The 26886-nt window shown below is 39.2% G+C and overlaps 2 protein-coding genes across 5 annotated transcripts; one reads left to right on the plus strand and one right to left on the minus strand.

The window, feature by feature from the left end:
- Nucleotides 1–45: 45 nt before the first annotated feature.
- On the minus strand, nucleotides 46–3228 carry LOC119739616 (28S ribosomal protein S26, mitochondrial-like). Of its 3 annotated transcripts, none has more exons than XM_038214600.1 (5): nucleotides 3141–3228; nucleotides 2560–2800; nucleotides 1697–1843; nucleotides 1357–1480; nucleotides 370–871 (listed from the first exon to the last, which is right to left on the minus strand). In XM_038214600.1, the coding sequence occupies exons 2-5, from the start codon at nucleotides 2790–2792 to the stop codon at nucleotides 662–664; spliced, it is 714 nt and encodes a 237-aa protein (XP_038070528.1). In that variant the 5' UTR covers nucleotides 2793–2800; nucleotides 3141–3228; the 3' UTR covers nucleotides 370–661. The 3 variants fall into 3 exon arrangements, with proteins under 3 accessions (XP_038070526.1, XP_038070528.1, XP_038070527.1); XM_038214599.1 differs by lacking the exon at nucleotides 3141–3228 and adding an exon at nucleotides 2941–3072; XM_038214598.1 differs by lacking the exon at nucleotides 3141–3228 and having other exon boundaries at nucleotides 46–871; nucleotides 2560–2885.
- On the plus strand, nucleotides 2941–26676 carry LOC119739614 (histone-lysine N-methyltransferase NSD2-like). 2 transcript variants are annotated; one of them, XM_038214593.1, is made up of 17 exons: nucleotides 2941–3063; nucleotides 4822–6151; nucleotides 6782–7600; nucleotides 7935–8080; nucleotides 8529–8735; nucleotides 9090–9222; nucleotides 16355–16594; nucleotides 17613–17813; nucleotides 17938–18117; nucleotides 18295–18454; nucleotides 20621–20829; nucleotides 21124–21236; nucleotides 21804–22073; nucleotides 22299–22557; nucleotides 22821–22927; nucleotides 23270–23486; nucleotides 24268–26676. In XM_038214593.1, exons 2-17 carry the CDS (start codon nucleotides 4858–4860, stop codon nucleotides 25005–25007), a joined length of 5295 nt encoding a protein of 1764 aa, XP_038070521.1. In that variant the 5' UTR covers nucleotides 2941–3063; nucleotides 4822–4857; the 3' UTR covers nucleotides 25008–26676. The 2 variants fall into 2 exon arrangements, with proteins under 2 accessions (XP_038070521.1, XP_038070520.1); XM_038214592.1 differs by lacking the exon at nucleotides 2941–3063 and adding an exon at nucleotides 3279–3349 and having other exon boundaries at nucleotides 4820–6151.
- The last annotated feature ends 210 nt before the right edge of the window (nucleotides 26677–26886 follow it).

A 26886-nucleotide genomic window follows, 5' to 3' on the forward strand; every position in this document is an offset into this window, starting at 1 on the left:
TGTTATATGAACATTACATTTACATGGTAACAGTTTTTTTACAAATTGAAAAGGAAACCATCAAAATGATATAAGTAATGACTTTTGAAATATTAAACTGCCATACCCACAAATTGCATGTGTCTTGTCTATTTCATTTATCTGAAACTTGTTGTAAGTTTGAGGATTACAAATATGGGTCGTTTTATGGATAATGCTTTGATGTTGAGAATTACATTCAATTTGAACAATCTTTAGGATTGATGGATGCAGGGCATTTTATAAAGCAAGTCATGAACACTGATGTAAAAAACAGTACAAAATCCTGAATTTGGTCAATCTGTTTCGGTCTTGATATTTTCCATTACACTCCAATTTTTTTTGGTCAACGTAAATACTTTCGATACAATAAAACCCATTTAAGTGTCAACAGTAGGCAAATATCAAACTGGTTGAGATATGATGGCACTGATGATCCGAACTGCTTAAGCATCTTTGCAACCCGCCTTCTAGCATCCTCTAATCTCCACTGTAGGATCCCAATGGTACATTCGGGCACCAAGTACGGTAACTGAGAGTTGGCACTACCGCCCTCAATCCTGTAAAATCCTTCAAACCCCCTGGATTTTGAAAGATCATAGAGGGTTGGGGTTAATCGTCCTAGATATTAAGATTAGGTCCGCTATTGTTGCTGCTTTTGTTCCTCAATGTTCTCTTCTCCATCATCAACTGTTAGTTCTTGTCTTGCTTTCAATTCTTGCCATGCCGAGTTCTCCGGAAGTAGGATTCGTCCGCGCTTATCAATGGTGAAGTTATACTCCTTGGAATCAGCCAGGGCATTTTCAATTGCTTGTTCCACGTTGTCCATGGTGATGTACGACTTGCTCGCCTCCTGAAATATCACAGAATAGGAAAGAAAAACAGAGACATTTTCTCAACTATTTGCTTCAACTTATAGATAATAGACTTTCAATAACGATGGGGATATATGCAAACTTGAGAGACTGTGGACCTTTCCTGCGTCTTAAATGATGAAATGCCAAAACTACATGTATGTGTGTGTGCCAAAACCAGAGCTTTAGATGGAGATGGACACAAAATGGCTCCTTTACACCCAATGCACAGGTATGCATCCAATGGTTTCAACAGATCTCCAGGTTGGGGTAATTTAAAATGGCAGCTTTAGTTAAGCATTTTCAGAACGGAACTTAGTTTTCCAGAGTTTCCAATCATCCTGGTAGGAGCATCACATGATGAGACCTGATGAGACTGCTGCATGCATGGGTGCGAGTACCATCAATTTTGTGCCCAGCTCTTGGGAGTTGGGACACCCTTGTCTTAACATAAACTACCCTCCCTTTCTTGGACAAAATCTACCTTCTCTTGCCGGACTCTGATTGCCAGCTCCTCCAGAGTGCGTCTTCTCTCTTCCTCCATTTCCAGCATCTTCCCCAATTTCTTCTCCTCTTTCTCACGCAACTCCAAATGAAGTCTCTCCTCCCTGTAGAAATCAAGCAAGTAGATCAATGCTGGACAAGTAGATCATGTTATCAATGTTGAAATTTAAAGACATTTAAAGATCAGTCACGAAAGAAGCCACTCCAGTTGTCTATATTTCAGTGATACATGTACAAACCAGCCTTCCCCTCCCATTGAATTTTTCTCTTGACACGCCCCTCCCTCCTTGCAATCTATCCTTTCTGTCTCTGCTTAATACCTTATTGCCCTTGTGCGAGCATTTTCTTGCTCATTCCATTCAAGGAGACTAAGATGCTCCTGTCTCTCCATCTGAGCTCGCTCTTCAGCTGACCCACCCTCGGCCGTTTCAGTGCTCTTCTGTGCTTGTTCCTCCTTGAACATCTTCCTGCAAAGAGAAAAAAAATATATAAAGGATTATTAACATACAGATATTTATGTATGATGCAAATATTAGCCAGACAATGACATATTAAGATATAAACTTTCTGATAGACCATCCTTCGCATATTGAAATATTCATAAACACTTCCCACATTTATGCGCAGTGAAGCTGTTCTACATTATACATTGCATTGAAAGGCAGTTTTTAAAATCTCCTTTCGTAGTGGAAACTGTCCCACAATGCAACACAACATATTTTAGTACCTAAACTGCCTAATGTCCAGTTAAAAAAAATTAGTAAATTCTAGTCTGGCTTTTTTTTTTTAAATGAAGGTGTGCGCTTTTTGCCCCTTTTTTCCTAAGATGGCAGATTTTTCAAGATGACGGATGGATTCTTCGATTTTCTGGACAATTTTGCTAATACAATACAAAAATAAGGAGCCACAAGTAAACCCTTTCAACATACATGTATTTATGTACACTTTCGTTGAAAACAAATAAAAAGACAAACATTGACAATAATGTGCAAAAAATATATTGCAAATGTATGAATTTAAAAAAGAAAAGGAAAAAAAAGAGGCGGCCGGGAAAAGAGGAAGCGGGCAGGTACACAAACTGATGTTTTTGTTTTACTTGTTCATTATTTATATCAACATGATCAATGTTTATAAACATGATAAATAAAAAAAATCTGCATGAATATTCGCAATATTTACTCACCTCATGGCCCTTAAAATGGTCCTGTAGTGCGGTGTCTTCGTTGTCAGGAATTCATACTCCCATGGATCAATTGGTGTTGGAATTCGCTTGTAGTCAAGTTTCGATTTAGCTTTAGGGTCTGTTCTTTTTTTACGCCACCGAACACATTGAAATGACACAACATTAATGGTCGGATCCCACACCGTAGATAGACCACCCATGCGATTTAAAAGCAAACTGCATCTTGGAAACATTCTGATAACTTTGCAATCCAAAAAAGCAAATCAAAATAAAGTTGTTAAGTAATAGTACACAAGTTTACTGTAATTAAATTGTATACTGCAAATGCATGCATACACATGTGCAAGTACTACTGCATGATGGGATTGATTGATTGGTAACCTTTGACCCAACAGTGTACTCTTCGGTCACACGCTGAGTTCACAGTCGCTCGATTTTATTTGCTTTTTTTGTGAAATTCCTCGAGGTTTCTGCGAAAAAGAAGTGTGTTGGAGACAAGAAGAGGTAGTTATCAACACTCGGTTAATTGATACAAAAACAGAGGGGTAACAGTGGCATGTAAAATGCGTTGAAAAACGAACAAAGAAGCGTGGAAACTGTGCTTCTCGATGCATGAAACAATCGGTAGTTTCCGTCAGCGATCGTTTATCTCCGGCCACTTCCGTCCACCAATGAGAACAAAGTATTTTTGGCGCCGTAACAAATCGGCATTAGTCGGGTCTCAGTTGATTGATTTCACCGTAAGTTCACTATACGACGAGTGGAGCCGCGAAAAAAAAGTCTCAAAAAAGGTTCGATATTACTTGTCTTGTGCCACCCATTTGATTTACCAAATGCGTTTAATGATTACCAAAAATCATAGAATTTATTTTTCGTAATTTTGAAGCGATTGCTTGAATTTTAAGGTGTTTTTAGATAACTTTTTACTCGTTCACGATTCCAAAAATGGCTTCCCATTTTACTCGAATTCGGAGGCGTGCAAAAAATATAACGTGGGTGGGCCAGTGGGCTGAAGCATGGCTGAAGTGATGGAATGGGATATTCAAAATCTGATTGATTTTTTTTGTTTAAAGAAAATTGCTTTCCAAAGTTGTTCTTGGTTAGTTGAACAAAGGGGTTATCTTCATTTAGCAATCGTACACTTAAGTTTTATGATGATTTGCGATGGTTTTGGTTTGGATTAACATGACCATGATTAAAAAAAAGAAGATTTTCTGTAGGCCCTATCGTAAAAATAAACAAGTTTAAAAATAGACAAGTTTTCTTCGAATAATTAATTGGCAACCACAATGTGGTAATCAATCCAAATAACTAGATTTAGATAAATAAAATCAATATTTTATGTTTCCTTGCATAGGCCTAGGCCTATGTGCGTTTACAAATTACATTCATATTGTTTTCAATCATGTCAATACTCTGGCTTAACAAGCTCATCAGAAATTCACATTGTAACACTATCAATACTCAATGGATGATCTCCTTTCTGTACAATTTTTGCGTTTTTATGAATGAAATTTTTGTTTTTGGTCATTTAAGCTTACCGTCTTCCACTAGGAGGTAAGAAGTGACAAAATAGGAACATAAGTTAATATGTGTTACGGTTTTACTTGGTCAAGTGAATGCGTCAAGTGAAGTCCTAATCCCGATGCGTGTAAATCTTTATCTGATTATCTGCACTGCCATTCACCAACAAGTTTCGTAATTGTGTCAAAAACTGTGACAGATTTTTTAATTTTTCATTTGCAAAACCATTTGATTTCATAACACATTTATTGCCCTGTAATAAATTGTGAATGGTAAAACCTTAACAAAAATTACATGTAAACAAGTTGAATGTATACTTGAGTAGCAAGCGTTTTAGGCCGAGAAAGAAAATAAGTTTGTTGTCCGGGCTTTTTGAGAAATGAAGGAGACTGGTGTTTTTTTCTCCCAAGACGGCGAATTGATTCTTCCATCTTCTCGACTCTTGCTGAACAAAACTGTGTCCTCAGGAAACCCTTTGTACATAGCAACACTTTTGCTCTTATTGACAATATATTTGCAAATATATATTGCAAATGTATGAATTTTTAAAAAAAGAGGCGGGCGTGAACAAGGAAGTGGGCGGGGACAAGAAACTGGTTTATTGTTTTACTTGGCCTTGTACTAGTTCAGCATTTCACCAGCTTCAGCTGTGCAAATTTAAAAATATGAAACAAAGTTACAATTCAAAATCATATTTTTTTTCCCTGTCTTTTCTTTTCTCCAAATTTTCCTTTTCAGTAAATCTGTTCACACGAAGAGGTCGGAGCCCTTCGTATGGGCACAACACAATCCAAGGATTCCACTGCACATAGATCACTCAATGATCTCCATCAGGACCACGCAGACACCATGAATCCAAGCGATCAGAGGAACATTCTCCCTCAACCCCCACCCCTGTACCCCTCTAACAATGATGCCTCAGTTCCACAGGGGTCATATGGTTCACCTAGCATGCAGGGGATTGCCCCAATGGGAAGTTACTCCACTAGTTCGCAACCCTACTCCCATATTCCAATCAACCCAGTTCCCGGGCCACCGTACCACAAGATAGCACAACCTATGAGGTCGCAGGAACCCATCGTATCCCAGCAGTCAATGTACCAGCAGTACCCCCAGCAGAGTTTTGGACAGCCGACATACTCGCAGTCGTACTCTCAGCAGTTCTATCCACAGTCGTCGTACCAGTCGACGTTTAATGCCCCAATGCACAGCATGCAGCAGTCGTACTTGCAGCCACACATGCCGTACCAGCAAGCACAGCCTCATTCTTCTCCACAGAAGTACGACATGTACCAACAATCCTACCAGCAGGACCAAACTGTAGCACTACAACAACCTCAGATACCAATAGCCAAGCCACAGAGTCAGATGCCCATACAACCACAACCACAGGTGCTTCAACCCCCAAGCCAACCTCATTCTTACCAAGCACAACCCATGCCACAGACTCAACCACCAACCTCAATCTACCAACCTCCAGTCATCGATAACACCCGATTACAACCTCCGAACCCTCAAATGAACCCGCCTCAGAAACCGAGTACGCCGCCCAGCCAAGTCCAATCAAACAAGGACCCATCTTCTGTCATGCCCACCCCACCATCAGACTCGGCACCTTCAGAAACCTCTGACGTACCACCAGGCTCCCCCGAAATCAAAATAACAATCAAGAAGACATTTGATAAGGGACGGCCACGGTTAACATCAACTCTCGCTGGGAAGGAAGCAAGCGACAAGACAGATGCAGTTGGAAGTGGCAGTGAAATGTCAAAGGAAGAAGACGTGACTCAGTCTGACTCTGGAGCTGACATCGCTTCTAGAGATCAACCCAGCCCTACTCCACCAAAACCAAAGACAGTCGCTCAGAAGAGGGAGAACTTCAAAGTTGGAAAGGCCGCTGCTTTGCCCAAACCAACGCTCCAAGCCAACCCGCCTTCAACTTCCTTTGATGAGAAGCCATGTGAGTGGCTTGTGGGTGACCTTGTCTGGTCAAAGGTCACAGGTCATCCATGGTGGCCCTGCATGGTGGCGTATGATCCTAACTTGGGTATCTACACAAGAATGAAAGGTTAGTTCACAATTTTTAGCCAAAAATACAAGTCTGTTTATCTTTACAGATTCAGGCAGTCACAAATAATGAAAACAATCTGAGACAGTGAGAGTAAATTACATGTAAACAAGTGTGAATGTATTCAAATATTCTTGAGTGGCAAGTCTTTGAGGCTGAGTAAGAAAACAAGTGTGTCTCGTCTCGGCTATTTGAAAAATGAAGGAGGCAGGCGCTTTTTTTCTTTCTTTTTTCCCCAAGATGGCCGAGTGATTCTTCCATTTTGCCGACTTGCTGAAACAAAATAGTGTCCAAAGGAGCTGTAACCATCTACATTACCTTTTTTTGAAATACGTATCAGTTTTTGAGGTTTGAAGATTTGTGCCTTGTCGGTCATCCCACACTTTGTAAGAACTTGGAAATATATGTATGGAAATATACCATATCTGTTTGCTTGGAAACACATGGTGAAAAAGTGATGATAGATACATGTAAACTAGTGCTGTATTCAAAAGCATTCATACAATTGTAAACAAATTCATAAATTTCAAAAATGTACAAAAGTGACACAACTGCTTCATCACAGATTTGATAATAGTAGAAAACGATTGATTCACAGTGATTTCTTTTCATTGATGTTACTATTGACAGGAGCCTATGGGAAGAGTTATCGCATGTATCACGTTCAGTTCTTTGGCGAAGTCCCAGAGAGGGGTTGGGTGAGTGGCTGCAGTATGCGCAAATTCACCGGCCGTAGTCAGTACGATCAGTTAGTCCAAGAACTAGTCGCTAAAGTTAAACGAAAGGAACGCGCCAAAATGATGGCCAAACTTGCCTTGAAGCCAAGCCGAAAGTCTGCTTGGGAAACATCAGTTGTGGAGTGCGAGAAAGCGTTGCCAATGAGCAGACATGAACGCAAACTCAAGTTCACCTTCAAGTACGAGATTCCAAAGTCCGCCACCGGGAGCCTGTCGGCAGAACAGATTGACGTGGTGTCGCTGGGCGATTCTCCAAAGATGAAGGCCAAGCGAGCTTACAAGAAACAGCAAGACAGCGAGGCAGCGGCAGCTACGACTAAAGAGGCAAGCCAAGACCCGACCCAAACCCACTCTGCTTCCATATCCACTCCAGACAGACATCCCGCGGGTAGCATGGCATCTGAAGACAACAATACCGCCCTCCCAGTGCCTCGGACTAAAAGAAAATACCGCAAGAGGAAATCCGTGGAAGAGGCCAAGCCACCTCCTGCTCAGGAATCGCCAAGAACAAAGCGGAAACGCGGTCGGAAGTCGTTACAGTTCCTAGCGTTCTGTAGCAAGCACCTGGAGGAGTTGACGTTACAACATCCCAAGATGAGTAAAGCAGAGTTGAATGCTTTACTTGAAGAGAAATGGGAAGATGCAACGGAAGAAGAGAAAGCTAAATATGGCAGCAGCCCAGCACGGTCAGCTGCCACTACTCCAAGACGAGGTGAAATGACAATTATTTTCAATCCTAATCAAAACAAAATCCAATAGAGTGTGCAAGTCCCATCAGATTCGTGTAAACATAAACATTATTGGTATCACAAACCGTCTAGTGCTTGTCTTGACCTGAGTGTAATGTACATGATCGTTTGACTAAGTCAAAAGTTGAAGTCAGCATTTGTATATTATGGTTGTCAAATTGCAGTATTTTCAAAAATGTTGAAGATTTTAATGCCTTGGTTTTTGACAGAATTAATATATTGCTCCACACAGACATAATGATGTGCTTGTTTGTAAAAAAAAAAATAACATACTGATGATTTTTTTTGGCTTTGCAGCAAGGAAGCGTCAAGTACAAGAAGCCAGTCTTGATTCAGATGTGGTGGTGAAGCGATCTCGTCGCGAGACCAAACCATCCAAGAAACTCCAGGAAGCTGACTTGGACAATCTGGGCTTCTCTCCTAAAATGACCAAGTCACTCAAAGTAAGCATAATGTGTTCTGTCAGCTTTGAAAAAAAAAAGGATGGCCAACACCTACTGTGTAGGCAAGTTCCTAACCAGTTAACGCTGGAGGATGTTTAAACACAATCTGGCAATGTATATTCACAGGGGCGGGTGAAGTGTTCATTCGTCAAGCTTGCCTCTAGTCTCCGGTAGTGGACATGCATACACGTCAATGGTTCCCATTGGTTTTGTACACGCTGTGTGTTGAACTTGGCCGCTGAACACTCCGTGTCATAGCAAATATAAAATATTCAGTTGTTGATAAAATATTCAGATTTTCGGTATGTTTGGGACAGCCCATTTTAGAAAAAGTGACACATTGGTTTGGAATGTGTCAGTGGAGGCTTTTAGAAGGAAACGAGCATTCAGGAATGTTCGAAAAGTCCTGATTTAAGGACTTTTATATTTTTGCTCCATTTCTTGGCAGTTGAAGGATGAAGAACCCGAGAAGAAACGCAGTGGACCGGCAGACAGGCTTGCCCCCACTGCTACCCCTGATGGTGGTGCCGCTGATCCCGTACTAAAGAAGAAGAGACGAGGACGCAAAGCCAAGCATCTGACCAATGGCGACTCGGTCCTGAACAGGGTACCGGTGAAACCAGACAAGACAGGCGGAGAGACAATTGCAACCGAGGTAGGAACTCTAAAACGAGACAAACGTGATATAACTTGAAAGTATCTGTCCCAGATCAAGCGTTTCATCAAAGCTTAACTTTCTACTTAAAGTTATGTTTGTTTTTCTTAGATTTCCTGTTCTGTCTTATCTTTATGTAGCCCTCACCTTGAGTGGCCCTTAATTAGGGTCTTGTGATGAGAGACTCCAATAAAAAAAGTGATTTTTCTAATCTTATATTAGGAGTAACGGTTTAACACATGCTTTGCGATAATATTAGTAAGGACTCACAACACTTCCTAGAGCTTCCACAGCAGTACTTCAATCTCCCTTCTGACCAATCATAAGCTTGTCCTTGGTTCGAATCCCATCCAGATGTCTAAAGACTTTGCCGAGATGCAGGAGGATGAGCCAGGGTTGATCATTGATACGGAGCTGATTACCGGAGCCATCGAGTCGGCTGTCGACGGTCCCGAGAACGCCAACGGAGTTCCGTTCAGCGTCAGTGGTAATGACTCTTTAACTTTTCGTAACTTCCCCAGTTAGGCTATTGTTAACTAGATGCCAAAGGCCTTTTTTGTACCAAACAATGAGCAGTTGTCAAGTCCATTACCAGTCAAATTATATAAGTCAGTTACAAGTCGAATCACAAGCTGAGCACAAGCTGAGCACAAGCTGAGTCCATTACATGCCTATAGTAAGTAAATCACAAGTCAACTCCCACATAACGTAAATCCGTGCCATGGAAAGGGGGAAGGGATGACCAAAATCCTAAAATTGGCCGGTTCTGGAAATTTGAAATGCGAGAGATGGGGGGGGGGGGAGGAGGAGTGGCACCACATAGCAGTAGCGGACGCTGTTTATGATACAAATGTTCATCACGCAAACCGGCACGCTTACAATACATCAAGACGATGCAGTTAGAGCTCTTGTGCTGTCAGTTCTCCGTTTTTCAGTGCTATTTAATACATTTGGGCTGTTGGAAAGTTGGAAAATAACTTTAAAATCTGCTTTTTTTTTTTGCTTCTCACCACAAAATTCTGGGGTATTGAAATTTAGCGGGATGATTTTTTTTTTCTTGTCAAACCTCAGGTACTTAATTGGGATCAGTTACTTTATTAGAAGCATTTGATAAGTTGTGATATTCATTTAATATATTCGTGGTACTTGCAAAGGGAAAAAGTTGTTGGCAAATTTATAAATAATGAAATGATTGGTTGAGAGATTTTTTTAGAAATTGTAAAACCTTCTGTACAGTACCCTCATGTATACACACAATATGTTAATATTTGGGTTGGAGTTGGGTTGCCATAAAGAAAGTCTTATGTAGATCACAGGAGAGAGATTTATTTTTTAAAAAAATGGTTTGGGAAGCAAAATTCCATTGAAGGTATGCAGGTTTTTTTGCTTTTGTAATGTAGTCAACTTGCATACAATATGCAAATTATTGTTCGTCATTAAATATTTTCTTCGAAATAAGTTTGACAATTCATGCTTGCCTTTAATTAATAACTCTAGATGGAAACATTCACTACCTTTCTTTGTTTTAAAAAGCTTCCAAATTTTCCAAAGTGCTTTGTTCATATGGCTACTAATAATTTTAACCCAAAAACCAATCACAAAACTTCAAAAGCACACTTCCCAATGGCTAAAATGGTCATGAATTTAAGAATAATGGAAGAAGATATTTTTTTAAGAAAATCCTTTTTTTCAGTTTTATCGTTATGTTCAAAGTTGCTTTGCGTTTGCTTCTTTTTTTTTTTTAATGTTTGGTATCACAACTTTTGTGATCAATTCCGCCAAATAACTCATAGGTTTATCCCTATGACTTGGGGAATAGTTCGGAATGCTTGAGGACATATCACTGCTTTTGTAGACATTTTTTGCACAAAAATGGTCTTGGTTTTTCTGTCAATTTAATTTTAAACTATTACTTGAATTTATTTTATTTGTATTTTATTTTTTACCTATTTTGTGTATTTTGTTAGAGTAAAAGACAAATGTTAGTGTCTGTTCCATGAATCTGGTATGCACAACACCCATGCTTGTAAGACTGACATTTCCAATATTTATAAGCTGGACGAGAGTAACAGAACCATGAAAACATAAAATTGTATTTCTAATTAGAGGTCTTTTCGCTTTCTTTATGTCCTACAATATTTACTTTTAGATGCATTATTCAGTTGTATCACAAGCTAAGAAAATGATAGTTACTTTGCTTTCACCTTGGAAGGGTTTGGAACGATTTAAAAAGTTTTTGAACGATTTGAAAATCGTTCATCCAAAATTCTAGCATAGAGGAAAAGACAGTGTACAGTGTATCAAAGTATTGTTGGTTGGTGTTTGGCAGAAGGAAGACCAGACTTTTCCATGAATCGACTGTCGACAAATATTTGGATGTCATCAACTCTCAGTCGATGAACCCTTTCCAATCAAGATCACTGAGAATTTGACAGGAGATGATAGGAGGATTTTGCAGGATTGAGGAGGTACATGGACAGCCAGGCAGCAAAGCCACTTTGACTTCACACTGGGCTTCATGCTTGTTAAGTTGTTGGATAGTTGTTAAGTATGAAGGCTGTGCCATAGGATTACTGCCCAATGGAGGATTGTCGAGGATCCCATTTGCACCTTCAGGATCAGTTATTGATGCCTACAGAATCATGATTGACACCTACAACATCATTATTGGCACCTACAGAATCAAGTTTTGGCATCTACATAAACAGTTATTGGCACCTATATGTACAGGATCAGTTATTGGCACCTACAGAATCATTTATTGGTACCTACAGAATCAGGTATTGGCACCTACAGAAACAGTGGCACCTAGAAAATCAGTTATTACCAACTACGGAATCAGATTTGGCACCTACAGAATCAGTTATTGGCACCTACAGAATCAGTTATTGGCACCTACAGAATCAGTTATTGGCACCTACAGAATCACTTATTGGCACCTACAGAATCACTTATTGGCGCCTACGGAATCAACAGTGCAGAGAAGTGATTTTATCAGCTGGCTTGGATATCATGGAAAAATACATGCAGTTCTGTCTTCCTGCGGATGAAAACCGTTTACATTTCAAAGTAGTTTGTAATGTTTAATAAATGAGGAAAAACATGTTATTTTTGCTATCATGTTTTCATTTGAAACAAGTGTTGAGATTATTTTAGGACAACTCCTTGACCATTCACATAAACTTTTTACCTTGCCTTTGTGAAGTAGTTCAAATAAGATCGTGTAGATTTACAAGGGGAAGAAAGAGTTAGATAGGAACATGCATTCCTGTTTTCCTCTAGTTGGAAACAAGTTTTTATCAACGTTTTGTTTATGAACACATTTTCTCTTCATGATTTGTGTGTTACCATGTGTACGCACGGAAGGAAAATGTGTTTTCCCGACTTTTGCTAAATTGACAAGCAGGATCTGTTAGTACAAGACAGTATTGGGTGCTGTGCATATCACTGTGTGATGGGTATATCCCCCATCCTGCAGACTGCATGCAGCAGACATTATCATTAGCAATGCTTATCAAGAATGGGTACAAAATGTTCACGGACCACCCATTGTGGTTGAGATGGACATGGACCACCAAGGTTGAAGTATGATGTACAATTTGCCGTGAAGATGAAATATTGTAACTTTCTTAGGTCGTCAATGTTGTGACCTTGGAAGTTTTCGCTTTCTTGAAGCCGCGTCTGAATTGCTATGTGTGTTTGGGTAGCGGCTTCAACTGCTTCCAAAGACTAGTGTATAATATTACAAACGTGTAATTTCAAGACATAGCCGTATAATTCAGATGTGGCTTTCCACTCCACCTTAACAATATTGCGTTCATTGTAAGATATCTTGCCGACTAAAATTACGACCTTACAACAAAACAAAGAAGGAAACCACACATTTACCTGCCCTGACCAGAGGATCCATTAAATAATCCCACAATGGGACAACAAATTGACCACAAAAAGACAATTCTTTAATGCCATTATCAAAGCCAGAGTTGTCCATAAAAGAATTTCCTTGTCTTACTCAATAAATTTGATTTTTTTTTTTCTCATGAAATTAAGGAAATGTTTTGTTCCCGTGCAAAGCTTGGATGTTATTAAGAAGTGCGCTTCTGCGAGAGACATGTTGTGATTCTTTGCTTTGTAATCAGGTCGCGTGGTTAAAAGAATTGAAATGGCCAGCGAAACATTGTCTTCAATTCATGACAAAGCAAGAATTGTTACAATGGTCAAACGGTTACAGTGTGGTTTCGTTTCAGCCGAAGCTTAAACAAGAATTGAAATGGCATTGAATTAACATAATTGAATATAAATAAATGTATGTTTACAGCATTTATTCAATAATTTGATTTAATTAAATGCTTTTGTCGCATTGTAATAGTTTTTCGTGTGGGTAATTTACTTGTGTGCATTCAATATAAAGTGTGTAGCTGAGTTCTGTTGAATCAGGATAAGTTGTAACTTTTTTGTTTAGTTTTTTAGAGTATTGAAAAAAAAATATCAAAATTTTGGCACAAATAAGTTGACTGAATTTTAAAACTAAAATAGAATTTGAAATCAGTTGGAAAGACACATTTAAACTTACCAAACAATTATGTAATTCTCAGTTTTACCCTTCTACATAAAAAAATTATATATCTTAAAAACTGTTTATTTTTGCAAATTGTCAATTTTAATTTCAGAAAAAGAATTTTGAAATTAAGATGCCGAAGTGGAGGGTAACTTCACAAGAGTCTCTGTTTTTGTTTTATTTTAATTGATGACATTAACCATAACTCCCAACTTAAGTTTGACTAAGTAGAGACCAAATCCATTGAAATCAACCACTGGTGCTGGTGGATTTTGATGGACTTGGTACAAACGGCTCATCTACCAAAATTCCCCCAAATGGGGGATGGATTTTGATGGAGTTGGTAAGGTTAGGGTTCAAAGAAAGAAAAGTTGATGTGCTTCCTAATTAACAAATTGCGCATTCAGTGTTCATGAGATAAAAATGAAGAGAATCATATTTTTAACTTTCTTTTTAACACAGTCTGCATATATTTTAAAATTAATTTACTGAATGTTGCTCCGTAATAATTTTTTTAAAAGAATTGCACATTATCTTTCAGAACGATTGCTTTACAAATTTATTGAAACAGGTTGTGGGGAAGAGATTTATTGTATGTTTATGCATAAATGTAGATATTAACACAGTTTGGGTCAAGTGGAATGACTTTGGGGGTGATAAAAATGAATTGGAAGTCACTGTAATACAAGCAAAGTATAACATCTTAAGGGATTTCTTTTAGTTTTATATTATACATTGAACTTGAACGTGATATCCAGTCTAGGATGTAGTGCCATTTTTACATTGTAAATAAGTATCTCGTAAGCAGCGGTGAATTCTGATTAAAGGATTGTAAAAATATAGAAGAAAAACAAACTCTTTGTTTCGTGAATACAACGGTTTCATGTTCTTTCGTCTCTCTCGACCAGCTTGTAAAACAGACAATCTTTGTTGTAAAAACCTAAAAGTTTTTGTTTAAAATTCTTATTTTGCATGGGCATGGGTGTTGTGCTAAAACTGTCAATTGCATGGAAACATTTTTTTCAAATAATCAGTAATCTGACATGTTTTCCCCAATTTCCCAAATACAGGGTTCCAGTTGCCATGGAAATTCAAAAATAGTAATGAATTTCTGTGGGTACATGTATGTTCAGACAGAGTTGTAACGAAATTGACTTAATGGTTAAAGTTGTGGCATTTGAAAACAAAATTGGCTTTTTCTCTTCGGAAGTCTAGACGAATCTGGGCACGTGATCGCGGTACACTCACGGGGCCCCCTTCAATGGAGAAACCATTGCGCATGCTATTGTACAAAGCAACTGCCCTGGGATGGATTATCTGGACAATAGCTAGCACAATGCTTTCGCCATTGAAGGGGGCCTCCGTGATAGAATTGGTAACGTGCCCAGAGTTGTCTGTAAGTATGTTGTATTAGAAAGAACGAACCAATACAAATTATTTTGGCTTCAAGCGCTGCCCATGAAGCAGCAGCACATGCGTCTCCAAAATGCTAAAGTGCATGTTCCAGTCATGTGCATCGTACATAAGTGTGCGCATGTCAGGCAATCGCGGCTGTGATTGGTCAAATCATTATATGGCGTTGCTTAATGGAGTGGTCTGTTATTCAAACTTGCTTCATATTACAGAAAGTCTCATCTTCAGTCAACATTATACAAATATAACAAGGTTTGAGGGTGGACAGGTGATATTCGCTCCCAAGGTATTGGAAGTTGACTAATTTTAATACCGAGGGGAGCTAATAACAACTGTCCACCCAAAATAAACCATGTTACATTTGTTTTACTATACCTCATACATATTTAGCTGCTGAGTTTACAGCTAAGTTAGCCTCTATGATCGTGAGCGAAATTGTCTTATTTTAAGTTGAAGGTCCCAGAATTAGAAAAGTAGAGTGATTTCATGAAATTTTGGCCTCATCTCCAGCTTTGGCTCCAGAGATAAAGCCAAAGCCAGACACAAAGTCGAAGTTTGGAAACCCTCACTAATCTAGCATGAACTTTCACTTTGTCGGAACATACCCTCATCAAGAAACTGAAACTTACGAACCATCTTTAAAAAAATCTTTTAAAAATTTTAACGGCTCTTAACTGTCAGTGGGCAGTTTACCAACTGTTCTCCATTTCTAGTTGCTGCAATGTTGAGATTTTCATTTCAGAACAGGAACCCTTCTACATCTCTTACATGTACCTTGCTTGCTTGTTTGCATATTGAAGTCTTTTCAGTCAATTATTTTTCAAACCCCTTTTTGCTACTAATTAATCACAATCAGGTGGCAGTCATTTGGTACAAACTTTTTGCTGAATCAAGTTTGCTTTCAGTTAGTTCTGCCAAAAACAAAACACTCAGAAAAAGGTTTTTCGTTCACATCAAGGGCTGCTGATACTCCGCATCTATCGCTAAAAGAATAATTAATAGAATTCATCTTTTAAAATGGATTTCAACTTTTTGAAAACCTCATTAGTGTTTGCAAAACAAGATACAAACAGTAAAATAATTTGAATAATTTCTGTAAACCTTTTGGATTTCAAGCAAAAGATGACAACTTTGGGCAGTGTTTTCATTCAAATTCTGCAGCAATTTTTTTTAATGGAAAACTTTCTTCTGTCATTTCGGTGGACAACCACTACACAACACTTATTTATTTATTTTATTTATTTATTTTGGCAAATACAAACAAACATACAGTGGTACATCAAAAATGCACGTATTACATTTAAAAACAAAGCCAAGGATAGCCCAAAAAGCTGTTTATAAGACGGCTTATTTCTATCGGGGTCCTTAAAAACACACACACACAAAATACAACTACATTATAACAAGTTCAATAAAACTACACAGGAAATAGCAAAGAATGATCATACACACACGAAGTGGGAAATGGATTTTCTTGAACAATTGTACAGTTGAAATGGAAGCTATATTTTTCTGAAATGGGAAAAAGGGACATTTTTAAAACAGAAATCCAGTGGCCTTATACTCCAACCATTCTCTGGGTTAACTTTCCCGCACACCCCTCCCTGCATGCTAACCCACCCCTACACCCATTCCTTCCCAAATCAAGGCCACAGTTCAGGTGACGAACAGGCCAGCACCAGCAACGCATCGCAGGCCAGCAGCACCAACGGGGCACCCAGAGAGAAAGGCGGAGGTGCAGCCAAGAAGGAGAACGTGTGTCAGGTGTGCGAGGGGCCTGGGGAGTTACTGTTGTGTGAAGGGGGTTGCTGCGGAGCGTTTCACTTGGACTGCATCGGACTGCAAAGCACACCGACTGGAACATTCAAATGCGACGAGTGTATATCGGGTATGTACAGAGAATAGACGGAAAAAATGTTGCAACCTGACGCCACTTTTTTCTTCATGTATCATCTCAATGAAGGTCAATCATTGCAAAAATGATGATAAGACATGAATCTGGGGCTGAGAAACATTTCCAAATTTGTTAGGAAATACTTACAAAATTTTCTTGACTCTCCATAGACTTTGTACACAACCGCTGAAGTGGCGTCAGGTTGCAACATTTTCCGAACAGACATTCGCTTAGCGCAAAAAATATTTGCTGAGCTAGGCGCGAGGACAAGTCGCTAGACAGTCCTGTTTTGTCTGCCGGCGCCCCAATATTTACAAGCAGGGTGCTGTGTATCGTGTTCAGCATTTGCTGGCCTCAACATATATATATAACAACTTAGACTAATATGATTTCGGATGGATATTTATTTATGAGCCTAGTGAATTTGCATGTGCATTATGTTTCCATAGAGAGGACCAATGATAGCTTACCTGTACCGCTGTGGACGCATTCATTATTCAGGCATGGAAATTTTCCTCGGATCCGCTGATTTCTTCACTTTTGACTTCTCATGAATGCAATTACAAATTAAAACACACCGTACAAAGTCTTGTGTGGTTAATAATTTCCTGGTTTTATCTGAATTCCCAATTGCATGCCCAATTATTAGAGTAGGGATATCTTTCTCTTGATCAGTGTATGTTTCAGTGTATGATCAGTGTTTGTTTTTTTCGCAGGATTTTCATTACAATATTAAAGTCAGTGGTATAATTATAATAAAGTAGAAAATATATGCCAAATTATTGTTAAGAGAATAAGAGAATAATATAATGGAATATCAAATGGCCCAGGAATGAGCTTTTGACCCCTTGAGGAATTGGATTCGCTCCATGCTGGATTGCATTCATCACACACACAAACATTTCTGCACTTTTTTAAACACATGAACGACTACGCTCAGCAAGACATGCAAGCTGTATTATTATTCATTAGTGTCCTGATCCTTACCAGTTATTTTATCTTTTTCTTCTAGGGGTTCATTCTTGCTTCGTTTGCAAGGCCGGAGATAAAACCGTCAAGCGTTGTCATGTCGGAGTCTGTGGCAAGTACTATCATGAGGACTGCGTGAAGAAGTCCTCACAGACGCGCATCGACAGCCGGGGATTCACCTGTCCGCTACATACCTGCACCACCTGCTTCGCTGACAACCCCAAGAACCTCAAAGCCGGCAAAGGTAGGGACTCGTACCAGATCATGATTAGTGGAGAACCTATTTGGTCAAGCACGGCATCAGCGCAGATGTTGTAACTAAATGGATCTGTACCCCATTACACCATTTATCATGATATTATTTCCAGGTCGTTTGGTGCGTTGCGTTCGCTGCCCGACATCCTTCCATGCCGGTGATAGCTGTATAGCGGCCGGTAGCATCACCCTCGCATCCAACGCTATTGTGTGTAGTCGACACTTTAAACCAATCAAAACTCAGAAGCATCACGCCAGGGTCAGCGTCAGTTGGTGTTTCATGTGCTCTATAGGTAAGCATCATTTTGGCAAACTCTTAATTTGCAAACTCTGTTTTTTTTAAATTATCACCATTTTTTTGCAGACCAGAAATGACATAAATTCTGTTTGGAATGTACTAATTAATTCGCAGTGTCAGACAGAAGAAAAATGTTAAGTTTTTTAAAATATTCTCTTTTTGTTGTTTTTAGGCGGTGATCTGATATGTTGCGACAGCTGCCCTGCAGCATTCCATGCATCATGCATTGGTTTCACATCAATACCGGAGGGTAACTGGTACTGCCGCGATTGCAGTATCGGTAAACGTCCTCGATATAATGACATCATATGGGTCAAGCTAGGAAACTACAGGTCAGTCACATTGATTCTAGAATTCAGTACCACAATGACAGTAAATATTCCCCATTTTTATTATTATATGAGGTCATGCTTTTTTATGCCCCGCGGCGAAGCCGAAGGGGCATACTGTTTCCGCCTTGTCCTTCCGTGGGTGGGTGTGTGGGTGGGTGAGCTTGTCTTACATACGCAGTGTGGACTTCCGAACAAAAGACGTCCACATAATGTAGGTAGCACCGACGTTGTGTGGACTTGCCCACGTCCACACAGTGTTTCCCCATTTCTGGAAAACAGGTTTAGAGGCATTTTTGGGTTAGGTTTATCTGTAGCAGAATGAAGAGAAACACTAAAGGGAATCATAGAAAAAAAATTGGGTTGAAAGAGTTTTCACAGTTTGAGAAAAATGAGTTTTTTCACTGGTTTTTCTTAACTACACGAAAGCAATGGAAAGTCCACACTAGTCATGTGAAACAAGTGTGGGTGGGTGTGTGTGTGTGTCCGGACAAATCTTGTCAGCGCGATAACTTGAGAAATACTTAACATATGAACTTCAAATTTGGTTTGTGGATTGTTCTTGGTAATCCTAAGAAGCCTTTTGCATTTGGGGCCAAAAGGCCAAAGGTCAAGTTCACAGTGGCTAAAACAATAAAAATCTTGTCAGCGCGATAACTTGAGAAATACCTAACATATGAACTTCAAATTTGGTTTGTGGATTGTTCTTGGTAATCCTAAGAAGCCTTTTGCATTTGGGGCCAAAAGGTCGAGGGTCAAGTTCACAGTGGCTAAAACAATAGAAATCTTGTCAGCGCGATAACTTGAGAAATACTTAACATATGAACTTCAAATTTGGTTTGTGGATTGTTCTTGGTAATCCTAAGAAGCCTTTTGAATTTGGGGCCAAAAGGTCGAGGGTCAAGTTCACAGTGGCTAAAACAATAGAAATCTTGTCAGCGCGATAACTTGAGAAATACTTAACATATGAACTTCAAATTTGGTTTGTGGATTGTTCTTGGTAATCCTAAGAAGCCTTTTGCATTTGGGGCCAAAAGGCCTAAGGTCAAGTTCACAGTGGCTAAAACAATAGAAATCTTGTCAGCGCGATAACTTGAGAAATACTTTACATGTGAACTTCAAATTTGGTTTGTGGATTGTTCTTGGCAATCCTAAGAAGCCTTTTGCATTTGGGGCCAAAAGGTTGAGGGTCAAGTTCACAGTGGCTAAAACAATAGAAATCTTGTCAGCGCGATAACTTGAGAAATACTTAACATATGAACTTCAAATTTGGTTTGTGGATTGTTCTTGGTAATCCTAAGAAGCCTTTTGAATTTGGGGCCAAAAGGTCGAGGGTCAAGTTCACAGTGGCTAAAACAATAGAAATCATGTATTTATTCTGAGATTATAGGTATTAGGGATTAATTCATATAAAACCTACAGAAGACACTAATGCTGTCAATGAATTTTCCATGTGACCAAGGTACATGTAAGTTGATGTTAAAAGAGTGATGTTATGTCATGGGAACTGTCACCGTTGCGGGGCATTTGTGTTTGTAAACACACCTGACTTGTTTTAAATTTATTATTTGTTTGTTGTGATTGTTATAATCAAATTTTCTTTTTCTTTTTTTGACGAATATATAATAATTAATATTAATAATAAGTAACAGTTCATTTCTGATATGAAGTACAAAACAGCTGTTGTTGCTATTGGATGCAAGGAAAAGCTGACTTTTATGTGATATGACAGTGAGTTTTATCAAAGGTGAAAATATCCTCCAACTGTCAAAACTTTGTCCTATAATGTTTAATTTGTGAAGAAAAAAACTTGTGATATGAAAATTGAAGTTTTCTTATCTTGTCAAACTTTCCTTAGAATTTTAAAAGTTGTTTAAATGTCAAATTCCAAGAAAGAAAAGTCCGCAATTTGTAGCGGTGTTGTAATCCATCACAAGTCATTCCAGAAGTCCGATCACATGTAACAGAGGATGAACAATAACGAAGGAATGTCTTCGTCACAGTTTATTGAAATACCTTGTGACTTGACTTGGGACTGTATGACTTGTGATGGGTTTGTGATGGACTTGCGATGGCCTTGTGATGCACCTGTGATGCACATGTAATAGACTTGTGATAGATGCACCTGCAGCACTGAGTTTAAGCCTACCTGTCGTTGTCCTTTTCTAGATGGTGGCCAGCCCAGGTCTGCAATCCACGCAACGTCCCCACCAACATCCAAGAAATGAACCACCAGGTCGGGGAATTCCCTGTCCAGTTCTTCGGGTCTCACGACTACTTCTGGACTCACCACGGGCGTGTCTTTGCTTACTACGAGGGGGATAAAGGGAGCAGAGAAAACGCTGCTTCTAAGGGATTGGCGGCAGTCTTCAAAGCAGGTGAGAAAAAAGACTGAATGAGAGCCCTTTTATATGAGGCGCTAAGCATACAAATATGGCTTAACAAATTTATGTGATGAGCTAAAATAAGCAGAACGCAACTCACTCAAGCAAGCACTTTGTCTAGTCAACTTAAGTCAAACTACAAAAGCAGACAACTTATACGTTGTGCATCATCTCCTACAGACTCGCTGATTTTATTCTTAAATTTAAATTGAAAAAATGCTTTTCAGTTATTTGGTTGATGCTCGAATATGCCAATATTTTATTCCCTTCTGTTATGTGGTTGATTAGCTCTCCTTGAAGCAGCAGAGAAATACAAACAATGGAAGGGCCATCGTGAGCTGAAGGAAGCACGAGAACTTGAGAACAGTAGCAAGAAGCCTAGACCATTCAAGTACATCAAGGTAAGTCTGTCGGGATTATTCCATAACATATCAAACCACATTACTGACAGGTGTCTTGCCAGGATTCAGGTGGGGGAAATACCAAATGGCGTCTTAGACAAGTACAACTTGTCTATAAGGATAGGGGAAGTATTTATTGATTTATTTTATTTCTTTCTGGTAATAAAACCAAGGATTCCTCAAAGGTGCCCCAGGCACTGTAGCTGGAAAGCCTGAAGAAACCTGCAGAGAGAAGACAATGAGAAGAATTTACAGTTTTAGAGGTGGGAGGAAAAGCCCAGAGGAATATTCTGAGGAAAACCCACGGAATCAGGTAGGGACAGAAAACCCAATCCACATATTGGCCCAGGCGGGATTCGAACCCGAGTCACAGCGGTGGAAGGCGAGGGAAGTACCGTAGTGTGTGAAGCATGCAGTGTTGTTCGTGTTTTGACACGGCACTGCCCAATTTCAGTGTGGCACATAGTTTTCCAGATTTTGCACCATTTTTTCCAGATTTTCTGAATAAATAGTCCCAAGTGTTTTTGTCGTCCTGTTATCATTGTTTTGTCAATCCCATCTCTCTAGATCAACAGGCCGGTAGGACGCGTCCAGATGCCAGCCTTCGATATCAGCCAGTGCCAGCCCTGTGACTGCAAGCCAACAAGCGAAAACCCCTGCGGCAAGGACAGCGATTGCCTGAATCGGATCCTACTGATTGAGTGTCACCCCCTCGTGTGTCCAGCGGGGGAGAAGTGTCAGAACCAACGATTCCAGAAACGAGAGTATCCCGAGTCTAGGCCAGAGAAGATGGGCAAACGAGGCTGGGGGTTGATGTCGCATGTTGATATTAAGAAGGTAAGGAATGGTTTGTCTTCTCAGAACAAAGACACAAACTTGTAAAGAACAGCAGATAGGGCTGTGATCATAACTTCACGTACCATTGTGTCAGCGATTTTATCCTGAATGACCTTTGACTTGGACTATTTCATCTAGATATCGAACTGGCGTATTGTCATTTTTTTCTTTCAAACAATGTAGGATGAATAGATTATTCTATTCTTCTATTCTGTTCTGTTCAAGGGTGATTTCGTTAATGAGTACGTCGGAGAACTGGTTGACGAAGAAGAATGTCGTGAGAGGATCCGCCAAGCTCACGACAACAACATCTGCGACTTCTACTTCTTGACGCTGGACAAAGATCGCATCATCGATGCCGGGCCAAAGGGCAACTTGTCTCGGTTTATGAACCATTGCTGTCAGCCCAACTGTGAGACCCAGAAATGGACCGTGAATGGCGACACACGAGTTGGACTGTTTGCCATCTGTGATATTCCAAGCAGTAAGTTACGAACATTATTTATTACACAACAGTTTAAGTTATGAGACTTGGTCATGGGATTTTTTTATTTTTTATTTGAAAGATCATGTTTTTAAGGTTCCATTGTATAAATTTTTTAAATATCAGTATTTCCTCATTGTATCTAAAACTTCCATCATGGACTAGATGGAACCAACTTCAACTTGATGTTTCTGACATAATTTTCACCGTAAGTAACATCAGTTAGTAACATGTTCGTCTCCACACTTTTTTAATCCCGACAGAAACGGAACTTACGTTCAATTACAACCTGGACTGTCTGGGAAATGAGAAGAAACGCTGCGAGTGTGGCGCCCCCAACTGCAGTGGCTTCATTGGGGTCAGGCCAAAGGTCAGTGCACTTTTTGACATTACCAGTTACTACATGTAGGTCAGCGTTCCCCCAGTTGTAGATAAATCCTGGAAAATCTGCAATGAAATACTATGAAGTACTACTTATGGAAAGTCATGGAATATTATTATTTGACAAGGGGTCACGTAAAGTTGATATTCCAAGCACAGGAATTCCAAGCACAGTGCAGAAATATGTCATGGAAAGCCCTAATTTTAAACTGAAAAGTCATGGAATTCCTTGTTAAGATTTCTCCAAAAACAGCCGTGAGGATTTTAGAGGATAAAGGAGGGTTTGAAAGAAAGTGAGAATTAAGCCAATTGTTTGTCTCTTCTCAAGCAGACTGCTTCAGCTGAAGCCGTGGCCGAGAAATTCAAGAAGGCAGCTGACAGAAAGAAACTGAAACGCCGGAAGCGCAAGATGAAGATTGTTGCCAAAGTCAACCACGACGACGTGTGCTTCCGTTGCGGCGAGGGAGGAGAACTTGTCATGTGTGATCATAAGAACTGCCCCAAGGCTTACTGTCTGGGATGCCTGAAAATTGCCAAGCCACCGCACGGTAAGACCTAAAGATCACTGATGGCATTTCCATATTGTTTCAGCTTGTGTAATGGTGTGTTTGGGGATTGCAAACAAAAGCATAGGGACTGTGAAATCTGGGCTTTGGCTTGAGGAGAGTCACGCCCCTGATGGGGGGAGGGTGTTGGTTTCAGAAGATTCAAGCCCCTTATTTTGGAGGTGGGGTAGTTTCCGGAGAGTCACGCTCCTAATGGGGGGGGGTGCTTGGGGGAAGTCGCGCCCCTGATGAGGGGTATTCGGGCTCAATACTGGGTCAACGTTCTGCTTCAGGAATATCATATCTTATAATGAGAGGCCAGGGGTATCACTGTTTGGTTTGGACATTAGGCCAAATATAAAAAAAACCTGTTTCTGGTCTGGGCTTTTTGAAAAAATGGGAGGAATTTGGAAGCATCCCTTCTCTTTCTTCTTTCCAGATTGTAGATTTTTCAACATGGATTCTCCCATTTTTCTCAACTCTTTTGGTTAATATTTTTGTGCCAAAAGGAGCTGTTCCTCTTTCCAACAGATTTTGAGCTTGCATTCAAAGCTAAATTTTTGCTGGAAACACATAAAAAAGACAAATATATTGCAAATGCAAAAAGCGGCTGGGAAAAAGAGGGCATGGAACACAGAACATATTAATGTGCTAAGCAATCTTTTCTTTTTAGAAGCTCATGAAATTAAGTGTCACGAAATATTGTTTTCCCACGTCTATGTTGCATAATAACAAAGAACTTGAAATAGATGTAAATGTGGGTTTTTTTTGTTTACCCTCACAGGAAAATGGATTTGTCCTTGGCATCATTGTGACGAATGCGGCAAGTTAGCCACTCAGCTGTGCGAAGAGTGTCCAAACTCCTACTGCAACAGCCATGCAGTGGGCAACATCACCGTCGTCATGGAGATGAAACTGTGCCGAGATCACGAGGAGGAACGAGAGCAATTGGCGACGCAGCGACGTCTGAAGGCGGAGTTGGCAACGGTAGCGAAGATGCAGAAAGACCAGGAGGATGTAGAACGGAGGAAGAAACGAGACGAGAACCTAGCAAAGAAAGAGAAGAAGATGCTGAAGAAAGAGAAGGAGAAATTGAAGGAGAGACGGAAAGAGCGCAAGAAAGAAAAAAGACGAGAGAAGGCTGAAGCCACTGTGGAAACGGAGGCTGGAGATGCTGACAAAGCTAGAGTCAAGAAAACACGGAACAGAATCAAGAAAGGCACCAAGAAGGAAGTTGTCAAGAGAAAATCTAAGAACTTGAAGAAATCCAAGACCCCGTCAGATGCAAAAATGACCAACAGCTTACCTCCAAAGGAGCCAGAGACGCCTGGAGATGTAGGTTTCCTCTTAGACGACAGCGAGGGGGAACTTGTGATTGATGAGGATTTTCAAGAAGAGAAGAAGTCCAAACGCACCAAGAAAGGACAGGAGAATGTCGCCAAAGAAGGCACCGCGATGAAATCTGGCCCTCTAAGTGGCAAGAGCAAAAACGGAAAACCTAAGGAGGCTCCGAAAGCCACGTAACGGCATGAAAGGTAATTTTCTTTTAAATATTTTTTTTAATAATATCGTAAATTTATGGAACTTCATCGAAATAATGTGTCGTTCTTTGAGGGCAAAGTAGTGGGTTGGTGAACATTTTGGTACTTGGAATGAATTTTTTTTAATAAATGAGATTAGAAGTATGATAAAAACAGAAATATGAATTGCATCTTTAAATGTGTCTTAGATTCCATTTTAAGATTTATTGTCAAGTTTATACAGTTAAAGCTATGATATTCTTCTTTTCGGAAGCATAATTTTGTTATAAATCCAAGTATTTAGTACCCTTTGTTATATTTTGTGTGAGCATCCATTTTCTTTGATTTAACAATGAAATGTCGCCACCTAGTGTTGCATGTTAACAGCAGTACCTCAACAATACATGTATATGTAGTGTTTTCTCAATTTATTTTGGATTTGTTATGCTTGTCACCACAACCTTAAACATTGTACATGGACAATCAATAAGATAAATTGTTATATGTCAATCACAACCATGACATTCTTCAATTTTTTCCTAATTAAAGTTTCATATGATATTTCTTTTAAGGGGAACAAGCTCCCGGAAGGTTTAGCATGTTTCCACACTATCACATAGACCAAACCAATCTTGCACTTAAAATTTGCTGTCGCTGAGAAAATTTCAATTTTCATGAAGGGGTTTTGTAGAATAGTGGTGGTTTTTTTTGGGGGGGGGGGGGAGTGTTTTAATACTTTTTTAAGTTTTTGTTATTATTTAGTGTGGTTGTTCTGAAATTTAATTTGTAATATGTTCACAGAATTTAGAAATAGGACCATGGTAAATGAAATTGCATCTATTATTTTTGAAAAGTTAATTTTTGTTTTAATGGCAAAATTAATTCTCACATTTTCTGCTGAAGTTTAACTTAAAGGAAAAATTTGCTGAATGTACTGTTAATCAACAACTGAAGTTCCTTTGAAATGAAGTCTTGGTCTGCTGTGTTTTTTTTTGGTTCTAGGTTTTGGTTCTTGTGCAACACAATGGCATTTAGGGAACATCATTTTTTGTCGATTGTCAGGCCTGTGTTTTCTTTCAACTCGGTCTTAGCTGAATCATGAGCAAAAATGTCAGTCTTCCTGAAAATCTCCACAATTACATAATCACATTTAATACATGTACTCTATACTGCATGCTATTAGTGAAATTGTGTTCTTTTGTGCGTTTTTTTTTTTTTTTTGAACAGATTTGGAAGAGAGTTGTCAAGTAATTGTTCAAATTAAATCAAATGTTTCTATGAGAGTATAATGTACTAAAAATACAGCACATTAGTTGTTGACAATCCTTTGTATAATGGTTCCATAAAAAGTACATGTAATTGATTAATTTTGGATTTTGTTTCTGATTTTCCATTTAGTTGGAACAAAAACATGTAAATAGTTTGAAGCAAATAGAAAATTGATACCAGATCGAGAGATCTCCTTTTGTTTGTATGTAATACTATGTAAAGGGTTTTGAAAGAATACAATCAGATTGCTCTGTTAAAGACTTTTAGTTGGCAAGTAATTTTTGTTTTCTTCTGATCAGTACAAGTTGAGGGTTTGGAAGATTGTTTAGAAACCAAGACAGTTGCAGTTAGGTGTGTAAATGTAAGAGTAAATGAATAAAATTTGATACTTGTTTAAACCATAATATGGATTTCGTTTTTGAGAACTGTTTTTTTTCCTGATCCAACCCTTTGAAATCAGAAAAACTGGATGGATTTCTTGCACACACAAAAAGAGAAAAATGGAGCTTGATGCATTTTCTGGTACATGTACTAGGTAACAAAAAAAATATTGGCTGCACAATGATTTCACACAATGACACATTTCTAGAATGAACAGCAATTTATTTAATATA

The sequence above is a fragment of the Patiria miniata genome, unplaced genomic scaffold (genome assembly GCF_015706575.1).
Source record: "Patiria miniata isolate m_02_andy unplaced genomic scaffold, ASM1570657v1 HiC_scaffold_4, whole genome shotgun sequence".
In the NCBI taxonomy this organism is placed as follows: Eukaryota; Metazoa; Echinodermata; class Asteroidea; order Valvatida; family Asterinidae; genus Patiria; species Patiria miniata.

Coding starts and splice junctions, on each gene's coding strand:
- LOC119739616 (XM_038214598.1), bottom strand. CDS start 2,792: ATGTTTCCAAGATGCAGTTTGCTTTTAAATCGCATGGGTGGTCTATCT. Junction 1,844..2,559: donor ACCATTTTAAGGGCCATGAG/GTGAGTAAATAT, acceptor TTCTCTTTGCAG/GAAGATGTTCAAGGAGGAAC. Junction 872..1,356: donor TCAGAGTCCGGCAAGAGAAG/GTAGATTTTGTC, acceptor GTGATATTTCAG/GAGGCGAGCAAGTCGTACAT.
- LOC119739614 (XM_038214593.1), top strand. CDS start 4,858: ATGGGCACAACACAATCCAAGGATTCCACTGCACATAGATCACTCAAT. Junction 8,736..9,089: donor GAGAGACAATTGCAACCGAG/GTAGGAACTCTA, acceptor AATCCCATCCAG/ATGTCTAAAGACTTTGCCGA. Junction 20,830..21,123: donor GGCGGCAGTCTTCAAAGCAG/GTGAGAAAAAAG, acceptor GTGGTTGATTAG/CTCTCCTTGAAGCAGCAGAG.